General features: G+C 40.3%; 1 protein-coding gene across 1 annotated transcript; it reads right to left on the reverse strand.

Annotated features, from left to right (window-relative positions):
• Positions 1 to 8095: 8095 nt before the first annotated feature.
• LMO2 (LIM domain only 2) lies at positions 8096 to 20947 on the reverse strand. Its single transcript, XM_020782832.3, has 3 exons — positions 20770 to 20947; positions 13435 to 13650; positions 8096 to 9539 (listed from the first exon to the last, which is right to left on the reverse strand). The coding sequence occupies exons 1-3, from the start codon at positions 20808 to 20810 to the stop codon at positions 9320 to 9322; spliced, it is 477 nt and encodes a 158-aa protein (XP_020638491.1). The 5' UTR covers positions 20811 to 20947; the 3' UTR covers positions 8096 to 9319.
• Between the last annotated feature and the right edge of the window lie 3286 nt (positions 20948 to 24233).

The raw sequence follows: 24233 nt of genomic DNA on the forward strand, positions 1-24233 counted from the left end.
GGTTAAACCGCAGAAGCCTCTGAGCTGCAAGGTCAGAAGACCAGCAGTCATAAGATCTAATCCATGCGACAGAGTGAGCTCCCGTTGCTTGTCCCAGCTCCTGCCAACCTAGCAGTTTGAAAGCATGCAAATGCAAGTAGATAAATAGGTACCACTTCAGTGGGAAAGTAATGGTGTTCTGTGTCTAGTCACGCTGGCCATGTGACCACGGAAGCTGTCTTTGGACAAAACGCTGGCTCTATGGCTTGGAAACGGGGATGAGTACCACGCCCTAGAGTTGGACAAGACTGGACTAAATGTCAAGGGAAACCTTTACGTTTACCTGTATTGATGTTACTATGTTCCACACATATATAGCAGACAGGTGATATTGCTTGACACTATATGGTTCTGATATATATACTGTAGTTTATGTACATTGCACACTTAGAGTTAAAAACACATAGCTCTGTTAGGTTTTTCACTTGATATTGGTGTTTGACATATATAGTATGTTACTACAGTATACTGATTCTACGGAGTTTCTTTTTAATTGCATTAGTTCAGTTCCCTAACTCTCCCTGCCTTTTTTGCTATAGTTTTTGCACAATAGGCATAAACTGAGAAGGTGCAAGTCTTTTATTTGTTATATTTGGGTTTGAAGATCTGGCTTTAACGATCTAAAATTTATCCAAATGTTATAGTCTCAGTAGAAATTCAGCTGTTTGGGGAATGCAGTCTAATAGCATAATTAGGTGGCTAGTATCCCTAATCTAAGAATGCACATTTTGTGTGCTGAATTTTCCAAGAATTTAGATAACAACATTCAGATGGTCTAAGAAGAGGCTTTTTGTTTCAAGAGAGCATTTGTATAAGTTACATAAATGACAATGTATTGCTAACTTTGTTGCCTCAGAATAAATGCATTATTTAATCTCATTTTTATATTGAGAGTTTAGTAGATCTACAAAATTATGACAGCTTTTGTTTCTACTAGCTTTCATTGGATTAAAATGGCCTTACAGTCAGTGTTGAGTTCCAGAACTATAACTGGGACTCAGCCATGGAATGCATGAGAAAATAATGAATTGAGTGTCCAATAGGTAAATTGTTGTAGCAAATATGCTCTCCTTCTCATTACCAGCTAAACATAAAATTCTCAGATTCATCTAGATATTTGTCTACTTCTAGTATGTGGAATCTTGTTTCTAAGTAGCCTTGATTCCCTGCAATTCTTTGGAAACTAACCACTGTATATAAATTTCAAACAATCGATAATTCTATCCATTCCTACTCAAGCATGTTAATGCAAAGAATCACTCTAATTGAGTAAAGTGGGACTGATTCCCAAGTAGGTGTGCACCCATAACTTGTAGCAAAAAATATCCTTTTAAGTTCTTGATGAATCATGTGAGCCCTTATCTGTATAACACATATGTTGCCACCCTATCTCCAAATGCAGTAAAACAAATTGTGGTGTGAACTGGATGGCAATATTTTTATCTCTATATACATCAGCTACCCATGTCTGGCAGATCTGATTGGTCACAGTCATTCCAATGTAATGGAGAGGCTTGGTATATTTACAGGATTTTATTTATTTATTATTATATTATTATGACTTTTAACTGCAGTCATAAGCATATTAATTTATTTTCCAATTTCCTTACCTATGGGACCGAAAACCATCTTTGGTTTTGATACCAAAGATCGTCTTTATTTTAGGGACCAAAGACCTAAAGCATTTCATAGTTAAAATACTGTAATAAAATCTATGTAAAACATTAGGCAGAAAACAGGACTGGTATAACATAATGCACAGATAAAAAAACAATAGTTAAAATTGCAAGTCAGAAACCCTATACAGTCAGAAATAGGCTGGAATCATCATGTCTTAAAATGTCTGTTTAAGACCAGAGATACATCCCATGGGAAAGAACTGCAAAGAGACAGGGTCGCTGCTGCAGAATCTGTCTTTTGGATACATATGACATCAGTGGTGGTGGACTGTGGAGCCTCCAAATGTTTTAACATACAACTCCCATCAGCCCCATCCAACATAGCCAATCCCAAAGAACTGTTAAAGCAACAATTCTACGTAAAGCATTTTGCTCTCCATGGACTTGTGATCAGCATGAGATTTGGGCAGTATAGCTTTCTCCCTTTGTATGCTGTATCTGCCTAGCTGTTCTTGGAGTGAGGGGAATGTGGGGACAGTTACAAATAATGGCCAAAATCCTATTGCACAGCTCCATAGTCCTGGTGATGATGGCAGCACAGCAGCAAACCATCACTGATTGTGGTTGATTGAAGGTGATTTCAAGGTGCACATGACTCATACACAATGCAAAAGAGCCACATGCATCCTAAAATCACCAAAGAAAGCCTGTAATCAGCAGCAATTTACCACTATTGATGACAGAATTACCATTGTGCATGGGGACCTGTGCAACAGGATTTCAGCCAATGAATTTTATCTGTGACATATTTGTATGAATAAGTGCTTTTTAGGGGCTGGAGAGTAGGCAATAAAAATATGCTTCTATTAGGAGTTTTTTTATTATTTAACTGTGAGCTGGTGCCTTGCAGTAGATAAAGTGCTGGACTAGAGCTTGAAAGACCTAGGTCAAATTTCTGCTCACCCATGGAAACTCACTGGCAATGGTAAACCACTGAGTGGTATCTCACATATCTCAGAAACTTGATAGCACATAATAGCAATAACCTATTTAACTACTTACATGGCACTTTTCAGGGCAAAGTCCTCTGAAAAGATAAGTGCTGTAGATTCAAATACATAGCAAGAACATTGTGTTATGGTCAGCTGACTAGGACATTTTGAGAATGTTGGTACTGGTGATGATAGTAGCAGCATTACGTTTCTAAGTGATCTTTAGTGCTCTTGCAGTGCTTCTAGTCAGGGCTGTGATGATCTCTTTTACTCGCCAATTGTTAATCATGCCAGATCTGTCCTCCCAAAGTCAAGGCCTTATGCCTTATTTCCAACAGCTCTACTTCCTGCTGTCTCTACTGTACTTTGTGACAGGGAAAAATAATGTAGTTGTCGAACAATATTCTGCTAGAAAAAGTTGTTCTGGAACCTTCTTGTCAAAACACTGTTATACTACTATTCCCAGCTTAACTCTAGTGATGTAAATCTCAGTGGTGAATTGTCTTCAAGTGCAAAGATGCACTTTATTTCTTGTTGCACAACAGTCATGTGACTTATTTGGTATTCTTACATTGTCATAAGCAATAGAATTCTAGCCATTCTGTAGTTAAGTTAGTTCTGAATCTGCACAGAAGTATCTATTCTGATGAGTGTTTGGCCAGCAGAAACAACAGGTGCAGTGTTTTGTTAAAAATGATAGAAATCAGATTTGCTTGTTAAATCCTGCATTTCTCTGCAAATCTAATGGGAAATGGGATTCTGTTGGAATGTGTTTATACAGTGTGCATATCCATATCTACATTATGTATCTTATATATCAGAGATACCAGAAGTCTCCAGTGACATTTTTCTAAGGAAACAGAACCTTGATTGAGTTGAAGATCTCTAATGCTATAGTTCATGCAGCGCTAAACTGTAAGTGACTTAAATTTTTCTATTGCCTAAAAGAATGAATTGTACCTAAATGCTGAAGTTTCCAGTTAATGTTTTAAATCCTGGTTTTTCTACAGTTTTGATGCTGTTATGTCATAGCAATCTGGACTCATTATAAAATACTGTGAAATAGTTAATTAGTAGCTTGGACTGACAGTCGATTATGACCATCACTTCATGGTACTAGGACTCACGATCTTTACTTTGTACAATTTTCTATGTTATAAAAGAAACCTTATAGCCAATAATAGTCTGTAATTCTATGCACCCTAACCTGAGTGTCAGACACATCAAACTTAATGCAATTTAGGACTTCCAAGTAACCATTCATATGTTTGTTTTCTTTGGGTACGATGAGACAGGGAAGCTTTTCTGAGTTAGTTCAAAGTATCCTATATAAGCTAAATTGTTGTTGGCTTTCTCATGGAGTGTTTTATTATCCCAGGCAGTTTTCAGACCAACAGTCCCACTGCATCTCAAATCACAACAATTCTCACTGTGATCACAGGCTCCTCTGTCGTTAACATTGCCCTCTTTCTTCCTTCTAAAGGTTTGGCAAGTGACATAGCACTGAACTGACATATAACAATTTGTGGAACTGCAGTTCTTATCTGGCAAAGAACTAAAGAGTAAAAGCATAATAAAAATGTTTGAAGGAAAAACAAGAGGCACTCACCAGAGGAGGATGCTCCCCTGTGTTGGCATACCTTTCAGCTCTCATAGGCATCCTTCAGTCTCGAAAGACTATGGTAACATGCTCTGAATTGAGGAGTGTCCCCTCCAGAGCATGAAGCCTGGGTAAAGTAATATGGAGGATAGGCTGTTACCCAAGCAGCAGATCCCCCCTCTCCACGTTGCTGAAATGGTCCAATGGAAAGGCAAGAGCCAATACAACTGGTTCCAGCAACGTCGCAGGAGTTGGCAGAATGACAAGAACTGCCTTCGGGACTCCAGCTCCGGATTTTGCCTCGAGGTTAACTCCTGAAGCCTTTTCCATGAGTGGATATAGCCACAAGGCAGTGGAGGTTTGAAATCAGAGTTTTCCTTCTCCTAGATGGGCTGCCTTCCATGGCTGACGAGCCCCACCTACCCGGCCTGCTCTTTAATAGTGCAGAAGTATGATCCAAACTTTACAGCTTTCCTGCCTCCCAGGTGTATGAAAATCTAATTGGCTTTCCTATTATCATATTAGGGCCTGAGATACAATCAGAGAATTTGAGGCCATGCGGTGGGGGAGACAAAAAGAAAACCCAGGGGGAAAAAACTCAGCAAATTCTCCATGCAGACATACCTGGCCTTCAGCCTCAGCCTGCCTTTCAGCACAGCATTCAAAACAGTTACAGTGGGGTCTTGACTTAAGAACGGCTTGAGTTAAGAACATTTTGACTTAAGAACCGCTCTCATAGGAAAATATTGACTTGACTTACATACTTAGATTTGAGTTAAGAACTGAAAAAAAACCACGTGGGAGGCAGGGAAAGTGCAAAATTTGAACTATCGGTTAACTGTTGGCCAGTGAAAAGGGTGCCTGTCTGCTTCCTCACTGCTCCCAGCGTTTAGAGAGTGGATTGGGAGACAGTCTTCCAGCTGCCTGGTACTGTACTGCCTGGACTGTATTTTCCCTGCCTTCCCTGAACCTTTCTTGACCTAAGAAAAAAAAAGAAACAAAATATCCCCGTCTAGTGGTCGAAGGCAGAATAGCAGCTTCCCATTAGTTTCTATGGACGGAAAAGAGCAGATACGGATCAAATGGTTTTCAATGCATTCCTATGGGAAATGCAGATTTGACCTGAGAACTTTTTGACTTGAGAACCGCCTTCCAATACGCATTAAGTTCTCAAGTCAAGACCCCACTGTATTTCAAAAGAATCTAATAATCACTTTTTGAATCAAAAGTCTCTCAGCTGAGCCGTGTGGTCATGGTGAACTGGAAAAGTGGGTGGGCAGTAAATAAATGAAGCATATTTCTAACATGGTAAAATTATACTTCCAAAATGTCTGATCATGTGTGGTGTCAGAATTACTTCTTGTTCATTTTAAGCCAACAGATTGTGAGTTCTTTAGCCTTATTAGGTACTAGCCAGTAAATCCAAATGATTAAGCAGATTGTTAATATACTCAGTTCAACTTGAAATGAATCAGGTATTTGATTGCTGGGTGTCTGTATTTTAAATATTTTAAAACTAGGTATTGCACCTTTTTTTGTAAGGATGTGAAATATTTGTTTTTTATCAAGAGCAGGAAAGAAAACAATTTGTTCTCTTAAATTTTCACTTGTCAGAATTTTCTTAGGCCTGCCGGTCACATGACTTAGTATGTTGGAAGAAATGCAAACTTCCACTTTGTAACTTGCAGCCATTCACTGCTGAAATTTTCACTTTGGGGCTTAATGCCAGCGTAAGTAGGTAATAGGAGTCAAGTCATTAGGTTGGCTCACATTCTGTCTTTTAGTAGCTCATAGAAGGGTTGTGCACTTAATTTTCAAGGATTCTCCCTCTGCCCCGCTGTACCACCACTCCCTCTGCATCATTCAGCACAGTCCACTGACACTTATGTGGATGATTTCCAGGATGGATAGTGGGATTGCTGCGGAGAAGCAAGGGCAAGATAATCCATTTCTAGATGCACACATCTAAATCTGTTTTCAACTCGTTAACTGCAGTATAGCCGCCACTGAAAAAGAAGTAAACCTGAAAACCGTATTGTGGTTTTAGAGGCACCAATCTACATTTTTGTAAATTGTTTCCAAAATGTTGTACATGAAGTAGCATAACATTTTGTTCTCTTCAATAGTTTTTATTAATGGACAATATCTATGTATCAAAGGCTGGCACAAGTGTGAAAGCTAGAGGGAGGTGGTCAGTGATGAACTGTTGGCTGTATGGGGTAAAATATTGGAAAGAATGTGATTTAGGAAAAGAAAAACAAATAAGTGTGGCACCCAAGGCTGACTCATTTCATGAATTTACTGCATCAGACTGACAGTCGTATAAGTGAGTGATGTTGCAGGGTTCATTTCCGAGCACACTATGGATTTGACAGTGTCTTCAGTTTTCTGCTGATGTGTCCAGAATTCAAATAATTTGATTCTTGGGTACAGTGACAATTGGGAGCATAGTATTACCTTGAAAGAAGCGACAGGAAAGATAGCTGCTATACCAAGCTTTTGCTAAAGATATTGCATTCTTGACTGTGTCCCATTTACTCCCTCTACTAAAAACTGCAGGATGTGTTGAGGTAACACTATACTTTTATTTTCCAAGGGCACAGACTTAAAAAGTTATTACCAGTAATGCTGCTGTCTTCAAACTATGACACTGAATAATGGAGACAAGGGAAGAATATGATTAATAATGATGTGCTTTTTCAAATCATGCTGGTATTGAACACATTCAAAAGGCAATGTAATTCAGTGTCAATGTCTTTCTTGTCGTTTTTTTACTTTATTTTGATTATTTTGATCATGGGATAATGATTTAGCTCTCCCCCCCATCTCTCTTTCTTATAGAAACAGCTTGGCATTCCAGTGTAATTTCTTTATTGCTATACAGTACTGGTCTTTTTGTCAAAGAAAATGTGGATTTTTTGAAAACATGGATCTGTAGAAAGACATTAATCAAAGAATGTTGCCATAAAAAGTATGTGACATAGATTTGCATGGGCAAGCCCAGGGTGATTGTTTTCCATTTTCCCCCTCAAAGCACTCCTTGAGAAAAGCCTAACTTTCTTCAGCAACCTTATGCCGTTACTGTGGCATCATATAATTCATAACTGTATAGTCTAAACATATACTGTATCTCATTTATTCGTCTTGTTTAGAGAATTCAGACAACTCTTCTTATTTCTGACCTTATGCTACATCAGCTACTGGAAGATGAACGATTCTCATATTGTGTCTTCTCTTTGCTGTTATTATACAGTATATGAGTTGACATTTCTGGTCTTTGTTTAGATATGTGGCCGTCATCTCTTAAGTTTTCATAGGTCTGGTAACTGTTGCACTATTGATGATTCAATATGAAATAGTGCTACAAATAAGGTTGGGCTGCTTACATTGGGTTTATAGCAATTCCACTAGGGTGTAGTTGAATCATTACACTTTTGCCAGTGCTGCAAATGTTCCAAACTCATTGCAAATAAAGATTTCAATTCTGTGTCTGATTATTCATGAGTCTATTTCAGCTGATAGTTCCTCAAGCATAAAATTTAAGACAGGATTACACTGGTCACTTGCTTAGATGTAGTTTGGTATGATTTGAGTGCCTCAGCTGCATGTGGTCTTTGTACAATACTTGTTGATGTTCTCATTCGAAGAAAACAGCATAATAATTTATCCACGTATAGTTAATAAGGGTGCAGCTACAGTGTTTTTGCCCTTTAAAATGACAATAATGTTCAAAGCAATTGCACTCAGTATTTTAAAAACTCAAAGTTAAAGGAAATCTGTACTCCAATCCGAATGGTGGCACAGAGAGGAATCATGCCATGCAGAACCAGTCATGTGACAGGCAATAAGAGAGGCACCAGTGACATTCATTCTATTGTACTCTGCATGATAATCACAAAAACAATTGATGTACTGATGTGAGAAGAACATTTTTTCTATTAATAAGAAGAGGAATAATATCCTGTCTTTCCACTGCTTTTACATTGTTCACAGTGGTTTGCTAGAAAAGCAATACAACCAGATAACATATACAAAGCCAGCATATTCAGTGATGGAAATGTACAATATCCCTGCAAGAAAAGCATAACTCATTCGGAAAAAAGTCTCTGACTCCACACAACAAATGAAGAAATGCTTCATGTTTGTTGTATATAAAACTGATTACCTAGAAAAGCCACTAGTGTCGTTGAAAAAAAAAAAGAATGACAGCTCTCAGATGACTCATTTTTTAATTAAATCTACAGGCTTTTGCTACACACAACAAATATTTATTGGTATTGCCTCTGTTAATAAAATAGCTGAACTTTTTTTAAAAAAATTCTGCATTTGTGTAGAAATGAATGATGGCATTTCTTCAAACAATAGAAGCTGAAGACAGCTAGTCACCTAATTTCTTGAAATGACTGGTTAGAGTTTTAAAATTTGCAGCCCTTCCCGCAAATAAAAATTAAATCCCCACTTTTCTTCCATTAAATCCCCACTGATCTTCCAAGACCTTCAATGTATATAAGAAAGCATGTCTTGTGCAATCTGCATTTTAACTGGAAAACACTGGTGGCCGTACAGGGGAGGCGTGTCCCTTTCCATATCCAAAACTTATGTTCCTCTCCCCAATACATATACATGCATGTGCATATGCTTCTGACACAGTCCCTTCTCGCATTATAGTGGGATTTGTGATCTATGTAAAATAGAAATGATGTAAAGAAAATCCATTTGTACAACCTAGTCTGCAAGTGTGAAAGCCATACTATCTTTTATATGTCATTAATATATTTCCAAGTCGGGAGAATCCTTTGCTATTTTTTATTTCCCTTACTTTCTCCATCACTTCTGAGCATGTCAGTTTATCATCAAAGTCTGTTTGCTAATAGAAATCCATCTATCTGCTACTGTTTCAATTCCCAGTCATCATTTGTACTTGATGTAGTGTCTATGTACGGTGCTGTGTATTTCCCTTCTTTTTTAAAAAAGGCAAATAGATGCTATATGTGATTGATCTCCCCAACCCAGCCAGGTATCCCTGTCACCTATGAGATGTGTTTCGGAGATTATGAGGCACAAATGGGCTACATCATCCCATTGATCTTAGTCCACTCATAGATGTCCTGCTCACACACTATGTCTGAGTTGATGAGAAGATATCTGTCACCGACACAGAAGTGTTTCTGGCAGGCTGCACACTTGAAGCATTCCAGGTGGTACACTTTGTCCTTTACTCGCATAGTCATCTCGTAGGCCCGGATTCGCTTGTCACAGGAGGCACAGAGGCCATCTTGGCCAAAAAGCCTTGCAGAAGGAAAAAACAACCAAAGAGTCAGGTTATTTTCTTTTCCCAACAAAGTAAAAGACAACCCCACTAGCCTGTGCTTTTGAATTGTCTCACAAAGTTGTATAGAGCTTCAGATAGACTTGGAGGCAGGACATCCAGAATTTTTTGAACTAATTAAGAGAGTGGGGAAAAGAGTTGGTTGCTGCCATAGGTTTCTCAGTCTGCTGTTTTATTTTAAAACAAACAAGAAGCCTTGTGGCACCTTAAAGACCAGTGAGATTATTTGGCATTAATTTTCATGGACTGTAGGCTACAGATCTTTTGTAGTATTTCTTCCTATATTGCCCTGTAGGAGTTACTGTAGACAGATCTACCGTGTCCAATTTGGATTGGGTGATTAAACAATGACATTGACTGAAATCCTGTTACATTGCCACACAGAAGATGTAACTTTTAACTTGCCATAAGTTAAGAAATCTCAGTTGACATTTTCTGCTGCACTTCAAGTCATGTGACTCAGCATGCAACAGACAAGGTTTACACAGATTTCTTCATTTATAGCAATTCACCTCTAAAAATTATGTTTTTTGTGTAACTGTGCCACAGGATTTTGGCCATTATCTTCAGTGGCCCATGATAATATGATTGCATATGTGGTAGCTGGGGTTTTGTTATGATAAGAACATGTCCATGCTCATGGAACCATTGCTACTACATTTTCTTATTCTGTGAAATGCTAAAAATCCTACCTCAAAATATTTTTTTGGAACTTCTGTTTATATTTGCCTATTGCAACTACCTAATACATCCCTGTAAATACCTTATTCATGGGGTTGTGCTTTTCAGAGGTTATTGAATAGAACATGCAGGATATATATTGATGGCATGTAGTTCTGTCCTCAAAGTTTATCTTAATTTATTTATGAATACATGCTGACTGGATAGCTCATTGAGTATCTGGCTGTTTAACCAGAGGTTGAAAGTTTGATTCTGTGCTGCACCTACCAGCAGAAGAACCAACCTGTGTAGCCTTTGGAAAGTTGTATAGCCCCAGAGCATTACCCAGGAGAACAGAACAGTAGAAGTACTAAGAAAGCTCTGTAATAGGTAACCATAAGTCAGAACTGACCTGACAGCATGTTGTTGTTTTGTTGTTACAGGCTGCTGTGTATAGGTTTAACAAAATTGGTATATTCCATTAAAAAGCAAAGTGTGCTGTTTATATACCGCCCTATAGTGCTTCAAGCACTCTCTGGGCAGTTTACAAATTAATTATGCATACAAATTAATTATGCAGGCTACACATCCCCCCCCCGTGAGCTGGGTATTCATTTTACCGACCTCGGAAGGATAGAAGGCAGAGTCAACCTTGAGCCGGCTACCTGGGATTGAACCCCAGGTCATGAGCACAGTTTTAGTTGCAGTAGAGCAGTTTACCCACTGCGCCATGAGGCTTTTCTTAAGTATGTATACAGTCAGTTATAAGCCACCTGCTTGGCTGGAATATTATGCCTATAAGGAAACAATAACTGTTCTCATGTCTTCCAGGAGGTGTCACTGTTTGTTTCTCCGTAATGACAATAATATGTACTGTACAGTAATCGTTGCATTTCAGTGTTTTTCATAACTGACACAAAGAACACCATTTAGTTTGAAGTGCATCAGCTGCAAAAGTTGTTGGATTAAAAAGTGGAAGTGAACCTTTTTAAAAGCAAGTCTTATAATACACACATGCAAACACGCACTGTAGGTTTTTACATTTGAGTAGCAGATGTGAGAAACACAAAAGCCAATTTAACAGTCTGTGTCTATGAAATTCTTCATTAGCAGACGCAGATAATTAACACATTATCCTGTGAAAAGACAGAACACATCCAATTCTAAGGCACGGAAAATGCATTAACAGCCCATATTTTCTGCCATTACACTTAGAAAATATTCAGCTAGCGGAAATAGATCTGAATCCTTATAGAATGTTGCATGTACGCTGGCATATTACCTTTTATAAAGCCAGTCCTACACAAAGAGAGCTGTTCCTGAAAAAAGCTATAGAGTGGGATAATTAGATAGGTTAGCATTTTAATTCTGCCACACAGGATGAATTTTGAGTGTGTTCTATGGCTGATCCAAAGCTTTGGAACTCTTTGCCTGTTTCCTTCTGCCTGCAGGCAAAGACCTATCTAGTTAGGCAGACCTTTGGCCATTAATACTCACAGATCCTTGTATTTTAGCTGGCATGTTGGTTCTTTTGTTTAATTGTTAAACTAGTACTAATATTGTAAGTGATTTTTAAAATGTTTTAAATTTAATAACTTTAATTTAATTTTAATTCTATTTTAATATTGTAATTTAGGGTATGATCAAATGACCAAGTTATCCAGGCTTAGACTGAGCTAGATTGGGCTATACAGAGTTGCTTTGACATGTTAGGTCATTTGGCGTGACCCATGCATTCACATGGGTTTACACAGGGGTAAGCTGGTTTGGGGGCAGGAAACTACACTGTCCCCTTCCACCCTTTAAAGGGGGGGGGGAGGAGAGAATAATAAAAAAGATCTGTCTGTTTGTCCTCTCTTGTCTCCTCTATGGAGGAGCAGGAGGAAGTTTTCATTTTTAAAAATAATCTAAGTAGCATACCACATCAATATGACCATATAAGGGCTTTGAAAAACCACTTTTGCTTCCACTCTTTCCCTCCACCGGGGAATGGGAGGAAGTTTTAAATTTTCATAATCTGCTTAAGCCATCCACTTTGGTTTGAACCCAATCACACATGCTGGAAACAAACCAAAATAGAGCAATCCTACTTACACCCACAAAAAAGCAACTCCTGACAAGGACCACAAAAAGTCCAGGTAGGCATGAATCAGGAACAGGCTGGTTTGCAGTGGCCCATACATCTTACTGTTGTCAGAAAAAGGATTGAGCCAGGTTATCCCCAAACCAATCAAGCTGTTGGACAAACTCCCATCTAGTTGCACTTTTAGCATATTTTAATTCTGTTGTTTTTAAAAGCAATATTATAAGCCACTTCTGGTCTCAGTTTTGGGGGAAAATATATATATGAAACAAACAAATAGATAAGATCATTAGTTCATGAATACATCTAGATCAGGTCATAAATGTATATTTATTTATTTATTCAATTTATATGCTGCCCACACTACCCAGAGGTCTCTGGATGGCTTACAAGATTTAACAAAATATGAGCAGGAAACTTTGATGTGTACATAGTATGTAATGAACACTGGTTATGTAGCCTTTACTATTCATTCAACCACAATTAGTTCCTATTTAAACTTTACCGGTAAAGCAAGCATAATTTTTCCTCCTTTGGCATCCACCTCCACCCTACATTGTGACATGACATAACTCTAATGTAATTCCTTGCTCAGCCTACAGAAATGGAGCCTTGTGTAGAACTATACGTAGTTGGCACCTGAGGCAAATGGCACTGTCTCCCACTTACTCTGCCTTGAGGCACAGAAAGACTCCCTCATGAAATAGGAGTAGTAGTATTCCCTCCAAAGAAAGAGAAAACTTATCTTTTTCAGGGGAAAGAGAAATGAATAGGGCCGGGAGATGTTGCCATTTATTTTCCTAACACATCTCAAGCCCAGGCCTTGCATAATGCACTCATTACTGGCTGGTCCCATCCTACCTACCACCTGTGGCATGTCTTCAGACTTTGCCTTGAGAGTCCCATTACTCAGGCTAATCTGATGAAGTTCTTATCCACAGGTCGCTTTGAAAGCAGTTAGTCTCCAATTATCATGTGAATCACATCTATGGAGGCTGGGCCTTTCTTGTTCTAGTGCTATAATACTGAGAGTAGATACTAGCTTTGTTCTAAATAATGGCAAAGAAAAAACGAAAACACAAAACAACAGAAATAATAAAATATTGGTATACCTGAGATAGTCTCTTCGACAGAGTTTTCGGCCCAGTTTATAATACAGTCGTCTTCCCACTTCTCCAAGCCTACAGCCACACAAGTCACAACTGAGGCAGTCTTCATGCCAGTACTGATCAATTGCTTTGAGGAAATAACGGTCCCCGATATTCTGTTGGCACCCTCCGCATGTTAATAGGGAAGGAGGTATTTGGAGCACCTCGTCCACCGGCTCCCTGGTGGAAACAAGACAGTTTTCAGGAACAGCCCAAGGGCTAACATCCTAACCATGATGACTGGTAGATTCTGGGAGTTTTAGTCCAAAATGTAAATTTTCCATTTTTAAAAAATGATACACAAATGCACACCAAATGCAAAGTTAACAGATAAAATGGAGTGAAGTATGGAAAAAAGATATATTTTTCATGATGCAGCAGAAATAAAAGAGATGGATTTTGGTATGGAATTCAAAATCAAGATAATCTCAGCTTTCAATATATCTAGGCCTTGAAGCAGAAGAATAAACCTGGAAGTATGTGGAATCTGTTTTGGGAAGTCTCAGAAAAATGGGGTGAATATCTGAGGAAAGGTGTGCAGTGGTAAGGGGTCTAAGGTGACCCATTTAGCCTTTTGCAATTTCTCTTAATTTGCTGAACAGAATGATGTTTAAAAAGCAAATATTTATAAAAAGACGAGGTTATAAAAGCTGGAAGTACTCTTAGTACAAAACCTAAACACTGCCCTGCATCTATTTTGCTTCCATTAACACTGTAATATACATATATTCGATGTATAAGATGAGAGCAATCTGTGGATCGATTCTGTTTTGGTCCAAAATCAGCCCAGCGGATATTGTCAACTATTACTTGTCTATAGTTAACACATTGCAGAAGTTGGCTGAAATCCTTCGTTATAGCTATGCAGATGTAACTCAGAATTATACAGTACCCATGGAAAATTGGCTAGCTAACACTGAAGTGGAAGTGCTATCCACAAAGCACTTTTGTTTATCATTTTGTAATGGTCACAATGGGAACCACATGACCCACTGTACAAGCAAATTGCATAATTCCCTGTCACCTCAGCATGTCTTGTAAATTTACATAGGTGTGACTTTATGTTACACCTGCACAAAGAGAATTTCAGTCATTTTGTTCAAATAGTGAACTGTGGCTTCCTTTAAATAGTTTTTTTTTTCTGGGAACCATGGCTTTGTGCAGTAAGATTTCATTATCATTCAGCTTCTATGTGATGTGAAGTCTACGAGTGTATTCTGTAAAACTGAATCTGAGGACACCATAAAGAAAAATGACGAGTTCTGTACAATCGTTTGTAAAGAAAGAACAAAATTTTATATTTGTTACCATTTTTTATTTTACCAAACAGAGCAGTATTTTCACTGTTATGAAGATTATTTTGATTAACTGTTTAACAAGACACGTTAGCAACAGTTGTGTGTATCACTAAGTATATTTGCGTTCTAGCAACTATCATGTATGTTATCTTTAATGTGAAATGTTCTTTAAAGTCTTAGTCATATCTGGCCTTCCAAAAATCCATGAAATAGGTCATATTTATAATTTTTTACAGTTTAGTCACTGTAAGTCAACTTCTTTTACTAAGTTCCTTTAGTATTTACTGCAGAACTGGGACTGTGGCTGCAATCCTATGCATGTTTGCATGGAAGAGCGCCCACTGATCATAGTAGGACTTGCTTCTGAGTAAAAATGCACAGGACTACCATGTACATTTTCAGAAGGTTGGAGAGATGGATGAGATTGAGTTATATATATATATCTCATCCATCTCTCTATATATGTCTTGATGATAGTAGGATGAATCCTGCAGCCTTTTCCCTCACTGTTCTTTCTGTTGCAGTTAGTATTATGCCTAAATATAGACGAGGAGATTAGAACAGGTGAACAGCCACATCTTGGGGGGGGGTGTGTGCTGAGGTTTATTAATCATTGCCATAATAGCGAACTCAAGCTAGCAAAATGCAACTGGATTTGATCCAAAATGGGGCCAATGAGAAATAAGAGGGAGGCATCACCGTTTCGAGGAAAGCAGAAAGCTTTGAAGAAGCACCATGAAATGTTGTTTTTTTAAAATATAAAGCCCAAATGATCAACCCCCATAAAAGCTCCATGAAAAATGAGCATGCTCCGTCACCATAAACAGTTGAGTGCTTGGAAATGAAATGCAGGAAACCGGGTGTGGAATGGAATGCCCTGCTTGTTTTGTACATCTGAAGAGTATCCTGGAGGACTGCATGACTGGTTGGGATCCTGAAGAGGAGTGCTCCTCTTGGTGGTGGTGGTGGGGAAAGCACTGCAACACTTTGGTTACAGGCCTTACAAAAGAGAGGTGAATGCAAAGCATGTGCTTGTAGACCTATGTATCACGCAGGTATTTCAGCAAGGAGCTGTGACTGGCTGTACCTTCCTGTTGAACTTACTCTCTATGGCAAAGTTAGCATAATGTGTGAAGAAATGTAGCTGCCTGGAGAAAGATAGCTAATTTTAAGGATGGCATGTTATTTATACACAGGTACTTGAATATGAGGTTTCACTGCACTTAAAGAGACTTTCTCTTCAGACTTGTAGTAAACATGATTGAAGGGGCTGTTTAAATAGAAAAGGTTTGCAGCAATTGGACTTAACGGGCACATATTTTGAATTTTGACTAAAAAGTCCCTGCCTTCTCTGGACAAAAAAAACAACTTGCTTTCATTCCTTTTGGTTTTACATCCTCTTGAATTCCAGTTGGACATTAAAGCAGAGATTGTGTGGCCCTTCAGATGCTATTAGACTGTCCGTCCTATTTCCCCACCACCAGCAGCCTGCCCACTTGCGAGGGATGAATGGAGTGGCAGACCAACAAAATATGGAAGGCCACAGATTGCTGACATATATGTCCTGATGATAGTATCCTTAATACAAACTAATAGCAAACTTATTATCTTAGTTATCTTGTGTAATAAAATTATATCCATGGGGAAGAAATCAGCATGGGAGAAAGAAAAATTAAATTAAATTAAATTAAATTAAATTAAATTAAAAACTTTTGGGAGGAACTCAAGGTGGTGCACTAAAACAGCACAGTGATGACTGAATATGGGGCCTTGTTTTGACAAAGGGCAAGGTAGAAGGAGGATTCCAGGTGACTTACAGTTAACTAATAATAATAAATAATAAATGTGTGCCATCAAGTTAATTCTGACTTATGGCAACCCTTTTCAGGTAGAGAATACTCAGAAGTGGTTTACCATTCTCTTGCACTGTGCAGCTTGCCCAAGGCCACACAGGCTGGCTCTACTCACAGGAGGTAAAGTGGGGAATCAAATACCCAACCTCTGGCTCTGCAGACAGATACGTAACTTCTTAAGCTATAACAGGCATTAAAAACCATACAGAGAACACAGTAAAAAGAACAATTACACATGTAGCAATATAAAAAATGTGATTAAAAACAATTATAAAAACATGCATATAAAATAGAGGGAGCATTCCTAAAACCTCCACAGTTGCTTAAAAGCCAGCCCGATGAGGTCGGTCTTTGCCTGATGGATGAAGAACAAGAGGGAATAGGCCAATGAGGCAATGCATTCCAAAGCCTGAGAACAGCCACTGAGAAGACCCTTTCTCGTGTGCTCATCAAACCGTTCTGTGAAGTCCACAATGCAATATTTTTCTACTAGCACCTGTTTGTTAGTATTTCTCATTTTGTTTCAAAGACCAATGAGATGTCATATGATTGTGAGGAGAGTAACCCCAGATTGCTTATTGTAGCAATTGCTATTTAGAAGGCAATAAATTCCATCTCACACTCCTTCGGGAAAAAGGCTTGGGGAACAAATCTAAAATAAGGATTAGATGAAACAAGCACAAAGAAAGCTGTGTTGTAATATAATTTACTTATTTCCATGAAAGCATCTTTATTCACTGGATACCCCATTTGAGAAGAATTCCCGGCAAAATGCTGACAGCCTGCACAGTCAGCAGCTCACAATAAGGCACTTTAGCACATGCTTAACCTTAAGCTCATAAACACTGCCACTGAAAAAAAGGGGGGGGACCTTCTCATTTTCAAAGTTAATCATGTGATTCACCGGCTTCAATTATACATCCTGCTCAAACTGTTAATAATGTTCCCTCTTTTGATTTTATTGCTCAAGATTATTTCAGTAAGGTCAGAACCCTCTTAATTAAGGCTGTTTGCATCTCATGTGAACAATTGTACCATGGGATAGGAGAGTAAATCAGAAGCATATTCTAGTTGATAGTGATGTTACAGTTCTCTCAGTTTAAGAGCAGAGAAATATAAGCCGGTGGAAGTGTCCAGTTCAATTTACTGTGTGACTCAATGCTGTTCAAAAGAAAGGCCTGGGCTATAGCAATTCATGTTTAATGTCCTCTCTGCCCATTTCCACTCATTCAGACTGGATCCTCTTGTCTATCCCCTGGTCAAATCTTAGCCCAGTGAGTTTAGACATCTGCAACCTTCACGTTCAGTTTAAAAAATCCCTAAAGAGAAGGAATCTTTTCTAGCAAGACCACTTTTGGTTATGATGCTATTCATAACCCGAGGGTGGGGAAGCTGGGCTCTCCACTGGTCCGTATCATTAAGTGGTAGACTGACAAGTAGCTACCTTCAGACTGATCTAAAAATCCCTCCCTCTCCATGAATCTGCAAAATTGCGTTCCCCTTAACTCTTTATTTTTATATCACTGATTACTAATAGGTAACAATAGGTGCCATTTCCTTAACTGGTCACAATAATAACATCCAAAGGAATGTTACATTAAGCTCAAGAAATGATGAAGCAGCATTTGGTGTTTCTCTAGCTTGTACTTCTTCAGAAAAATCTCACAAATCAAGAAAACAAGAAATGATTAAACTGCTACTCCAAAAGTGCATTTTGACAAAATGAATGTTCAAACTGAATGGAGTTGGGAAAGAACCTTGTCAAATACTTTCTTTAGCACTCAAACAACAATCAGTTTCTCCACATGTTTCATAATGAATTCTATAGAAAAAAGTTCCACTGCATAACTGGCCAATACTATATTGTATTGAGGTGAAAAGGTGACATGTTTCAGCCATTACCGTGGCTGTTTCTGTTTTCCACTTATTTTAACCTGACAGCCTTCAGTCATACACACAGTGAAATAAGTAGTCATCGTTTTTCTGAATTGGATCATATCAAAATCCTCAACGCACAAGAATCTGAATTAGATATTTTTGACATTGCTTATCCAGCCTACAGTAAGGGGGTGCAAGCTGTTGTTTTTTTCACTGCTCTTGTCATGAAGGTGTACTTAACAATGGAGAAGAAAAGCATTTTGTGAAATGGCTGCACACAAACTGTCTTGGAACAGAGAGAGGCAAAAGCTCGCTGAAGGCAAATGTATCATTTTGAAGTTTCAGGTGCACTCCTAATATCCTACATTTTTATGTGCAGCTTGCAAAAGTTGTTTGAAACCAATTTCATGTTTTCATAGTCTAGAACAATGAGTGTTATTTTTTAAAAAAGGAAATGTCCACAATATTCTCTTTAATGCTTTGTCCCCAGGAGATATGGTGTTAGAGAAATCTCCCATTTTCTATTATAGGAATTTGCACAAATTTCCTTTTAAAATTAAGAGCACAGTCCTAGGCATGTCTACTCAGAAGTCAGTCCCTTTAAGTTTCATAGGCTTACTCCCAAGTATGCAAATATGAGACTGCAGGTTAAAATTATGATTAGGAAGATAAATGTAGGCGTGAAAACAGAAAACAAGAATAACTGTTACAGAATACTAAATATTTTTGCCAAAAATATTTTAAGAATGGATTGTAAAAAATCCATTCAAGAGTAAAGTTGATTAAAATCGCTAGGATCTGCATCTCATAAAGCATGGTTAGAATTGAGGCATAAAGGTTTCCAAACTGTTTCTGTTCTATTATTCCTGCATAATTTCCTTTTAAAAAGCTGATCATGGGTTCATGCCCTGTTTTTTTCTTGACACCTTGGGCCAGTTAAAAAACAATTACCATGTTTTTTGCATGAAGAGTCCCTGTCTTGGGAGAAAGTTATGGTATATACTGAGGGAATAAAAACATTCATAAATAGGAAGATGAAATAATTTTTTTTTCTGTTAGAATACCACGCAACTGTGATTTAGACAAATAAAATAAAACACCATAACTAAAAGTATGCAATGGGAAGCCTGTGCATATTGATTCAGAAGTAAGTCCCACTGAGTTTGGTGGGATTTACTCCCGAGTATATGCTCACAGGATTGTTCCTGTGAAACCCAAGTTCAACAAAACATGTCTATAATTTCCATAATGTTTTATATCTTTTTTATTTGAGAGTACAGCAGGATTGCCATTACAGGTCTTTACTCTGTACTGTAATAACTTCTGCGTTTGTAGTTCCATCTTTCAAATGCCAGCTATCATTACGGATGGTGCCGTTTTTCTCTTCTTGCCAGCGTCTGGCTCACAGACGCAGAGATGTTTTTTGCTCACTATTTTGTAGTAAGTTTTCAAACCGGTGGTTTGCATTAGGAAAATGTGGAAACCCAGCACCCATCTGATAACAGGCTTGACCTTTTGGTCTAATCAGCCCATTAGGCTGAGCAGAGAGGGAAGGAAAGAGAGTCTGAAAACAGCAGGACTTTTGCCAAGTATGAGACCTCTCTCCTAACCCCATCCCTCTGAAATCACTTGCATCAGCATCATCTAATCTCCGGAGTAGAAGGTATGGGCGGGGGAGAGAAGCATTGATCCTAATGGCCGATCCTCTCCACTTCTACGCCCGGCAGGAGCTTGATAGGAAACCTGATGACTCCGGTCAAAATGGGGAATTGCATGCCTGCCTCTGGGTTTTCGCTGCCCTCCCCACAAGTCCTGGCACACTTAGTGCAAGCTCAGTAAAAGGCAACCGAGACAGACACTGCACGCAACTCATCCGTAACGATAGCCGGAACTCACGACCGGGGGCCGAGATGGAAGGGAAGGGAAGGGAAAGGGCTGTCCAGCGTGCGAGAGGCGCCCCTGTCCACCCCCGAGAAAGAAGGACGTGGCCCTAGGATGGGATCGCGCTTCCAGCCGGCGGCACCTTTCGGGGAGCGGGCTTGACAGAAGCTGCGGAGGCGGGCAGGCGCCCGACCCGAGCGAGCGCCCAAGGGTCAGGGCAGCCGGTCCCGCCGCCCTAGCGCGCCCCTCCGCCGCTCACACGAGCGAGGGACACGCGTCTCTCCGCAGAGGCAAAGTTGGCGAGAACGAGCGAGGGAGCGAGACAGCGAGAGAGAGAGAGAGAGAAGGACGCGGGAGCGGGCGGGCGGGGGGGGGAGACGGACACTTACTCGGAGGGCTCGAGGCTTTTCCTTTCGATGGCTGATGACATTGGCGGATCTCTGGCGGATCCTTTGTCGCCTGGCGGACGGGCTGGCGGCGGCGGCGGCGGGTTCGCCTGCGAGGACCGAACTGCCCCCCACAAAGGCTGCCCTTCTCCGGAATGCTGCCTCCCCCTTCACCACCACCACCACCACCAGCAGGAGGGACAGAGTGGCACCTCCGCGCGTGCCGCCTCTCCCCCCCCCCCGTCAGCCCCCAATGACATTCACAGGATTTCCTCCTGTAACACCAAAGGAGGGAGGGAGGGAGGGAAAGAAGGAGGGCAAGAAAGGAAGAAATCGGAGACGGGGGGGGAGGGATAGGGAGCAGAAGGTGGGCTGCTGTGTTGTTGACGCCGCTCCTCTTCTGCAAAGGAGCCCGTCTCTAACCCTCGGGATCGCCCATCCGTGCCCGCCTCCTTGGGCTCCCCGGGCGACTGGCTGGTGCGCGGCGGCGGCGGCGGCGGCTCAGGACCGTCTCTCTCAATCTCTCCCTCTGTGTGTGTGTGTGTGTGTGTGTGTATCTCAGTCAGCTGTCAGTGCCCTGCTCGGATCCCGGCGTCTCTCCGCTTGGCTTGCCTTGCCTCTTAGGTTTTCTGCCTGGGCAGCTCCGGGCATGTTCGGGAGCCCGCTTCCCGCCGCGGAGAGGCACCTCCGAGCATCCCCGGCTCTTCCACCACCATGATGCGGGGGGGGGGGGAGTCGTCGTCGCTGGCGAGGAGGGCGGCCGGGCTGCCGAGTCCCCTTCTAATTCTTAATAGCCAAGCGAGCGGCTCAGTGGTGTTTGCCTCGCTCGCCTCCCAACCTCTCTGGTTTCACATCCTCTTTCCTGATCACGATTCAAATACAATAGAAGGAAATGACATTTAAAGAGACAGCTGTCTATTTCTTAACTGGACTCCTGGGGATTGCAGCCAGCCAGAGGAGCAGCAGCAGCAGCAGCAGCATCTCTCACGACTGAGTTGGCTCCTTAAAGGGCCAGCCTTCGACTCTCACGCAGCCGGGAGGGCGCTGACTCTGCGTTTCCTTCAATCCTCCCCCCCCCCGCAAAAAGAATAGCCCATATCGATCATAGTGGTGCCCTTTTAATTGAGCTGTACAGCCGCCAGTTTGTTAAAGAATGAGGGGACGTCCAGTGCGCCCAGAAAGTTGCCTTTTAATCTGACCAGTGTTGCATTGATGGCCCGGGAGGGGGAGCACATAAAACCGAAGCACAATTGCCCTCTACTTGCTCATCCTTAAAGACTTCCCCTTCTGCACCATCTGAACCCAGATGGTCATTTAACAAATTTATCCCTCGCAAACGAGTGAAACGCTGCAATGGGAAGGATTATTGATCGATCATCATGTATAAGATATTGAAGTGGCTATAACTACGTGCACAGAGGCACGAGGCAAAGGAAAGAAACCGCGATCTCATCATCTTTCTCTGCTTCTCCCTCCTCACCTCTAACCTTCCACCGAGCTGGATAATTCACAGGGTGCAGCGATCTGCATCGTTGTTAAAATTAAGGCTCATGCTGAGAACTGCAGTGTGACAGCAGTGCCAGGCTGGAACGGTGCCTTTGAACTAGAGGGGTACCATCTGCTCTGGGGATTCCTGTATAAGTGACAATCATAAAATGCTGTAGATTTAAAAACCCCGCTGCTGCCCCCACAAAGTATTAGTTAAATATTGCTGAAATAAATGCCTTTGCTGAAAAAAAAGGGGGGGTTATGATGAAGAAAATAAGCTCCTTTGTAGTTGCCTTGTGTTAACTTATGTCCCCTGAGTATCTCCCTTAACTGCTAGGGAATAATGCCAGAAGGGTCAGGAGAACCTCCCCCAAAGGCCAGTGGCATCAATGGCACAAAGTTCTGTTGTGGGTGTCAGAAGGCCTAGAGACTGCCCCCCCCCCCCGGTGCTTCCTGTTTCAAACAGAGACACAGATCACGTATAAACAACTGACCACTAGGAAACAAAGTCAGTGGTTGGGCAATACATTTATTGGATCACTAAAAACTTACAGACAAGACAAGCTTTCAAGTTCTCCAAAGTTCTTAACATGGTAAATTTGGGGGAAAATTGCCAACAACAAAAAAATGGAGCTCGGATTCCGCATCAGACAGAGGTGAAAGGGATAACTTGAATCAAATGTTATCATCAAAGGTCTCACCCCTCTGCAGATAAAAGTCTACCCTTCCATTGCAACCCCCAGATCTGCCAATTACGTTTGGAGAGGCAAAATGGCACAGGTCTCTTTTGTAGACTTGGGACAGAGAAAAGTGAAGCAAAGTCTTGGTAAAACAGGAGAACAAACTGTGGTACCACACTAAATTTAAAAATTAGCTAGGACTATATACCTAGTGGGTCAGAGGAGAAGGATTCTTCACTGGAAATGCCTTTTTTTTTTTTTTTTTTGGCATGGCAGCAGTTTTTCCCAGATAGCCAATGTTCCTGTTTCAAAAAAAAAACAAACAAAAAAAACCACTACAAAAGGAAGCTGTGTAATCTACTAAGACTGATCTGGTGTTAGGCAATCACTTTATTGGATCACTGATAATTGGAACATATGTCCGAATAGCAGGAGCACATCTGGACCAATTTTTAAACAATTTGTCTTAAGCCCACATTTATACCATCTCTTCTTAGTGATCCATTAAAGCTATTGCCCAAGTTTTACTGACCTAGAGGCCCTTCCTCATTAGCCTCAAGATATTTGTTGTTTGGTGACAGAGCCTGGGAAAGTTACTTTTCTGGACTACTCTGTGCTGTTTGGAGGATCCTGAGAGCTACAGCTGCTGTTATAGACCACTGTTTCTCCCAATGCAAACATGGCATAGTAGACATCAACCATTCAGATTTCTGCTTGCTCAGAATTTAAAATGCTGACACACTTTTTAGAATGGTTTACTAGATGAATAATTTAATTTAAAAGAAAACTAAGGATTTCAAATATTTTTCAAAAACAGAATATTTTTAATATTATTTTGGTTTGCTCCTGGGGAGCAGCGTTCCTGTTCCTTATTTGAGATTATTTCTAATGTACCTTTTGTTAAATTCATGTAGTTTAGATACTTTGTAGTCAGCCAAAGCCAGAGGGGCAACACGACTGCTCAATATACCGATACCAATATTGGTATTCAGATGCATTTAGTTATTTGATCCAACATAGGCTATATCTACACTTCTCACTTTAAGAACGCTGAGGTTGGGGTGCCAAACTGGGGAAAAATATTGACACCCAGACTTTGTTGAGTCCGGAGGCCAATATTTTTCCTCCTGTGAGTCCTCCAGAGACCACACCAAAAATGGCAAATCTCCCCTTGAAAGAAAGTGTTAATGAAAGTGACTAGTTTCATTTTTTTTTAAAAAAAAAAAGTATTTTGGAATGTATGACTTTTTAAGAGACCAACACCCTTGGAAACTCAGATCCTATTTAAACTAAAAATTA

This window comes from Pogona vitticeps, chromosome 1 (genome assembly GCF_051106095.1).
Source record: "Pogona vitticeps strain Pit_001003342236 chromosome 1, PviZW2.1, whole genome shotgun sequence".
NCBI classification, from domain to species: domain Eukaryota; kingdom Metazoa; phylum Chordata; class Lepidosauria; order Squamata; family Agamidae; genus Pogona; species Pogona vitticeps.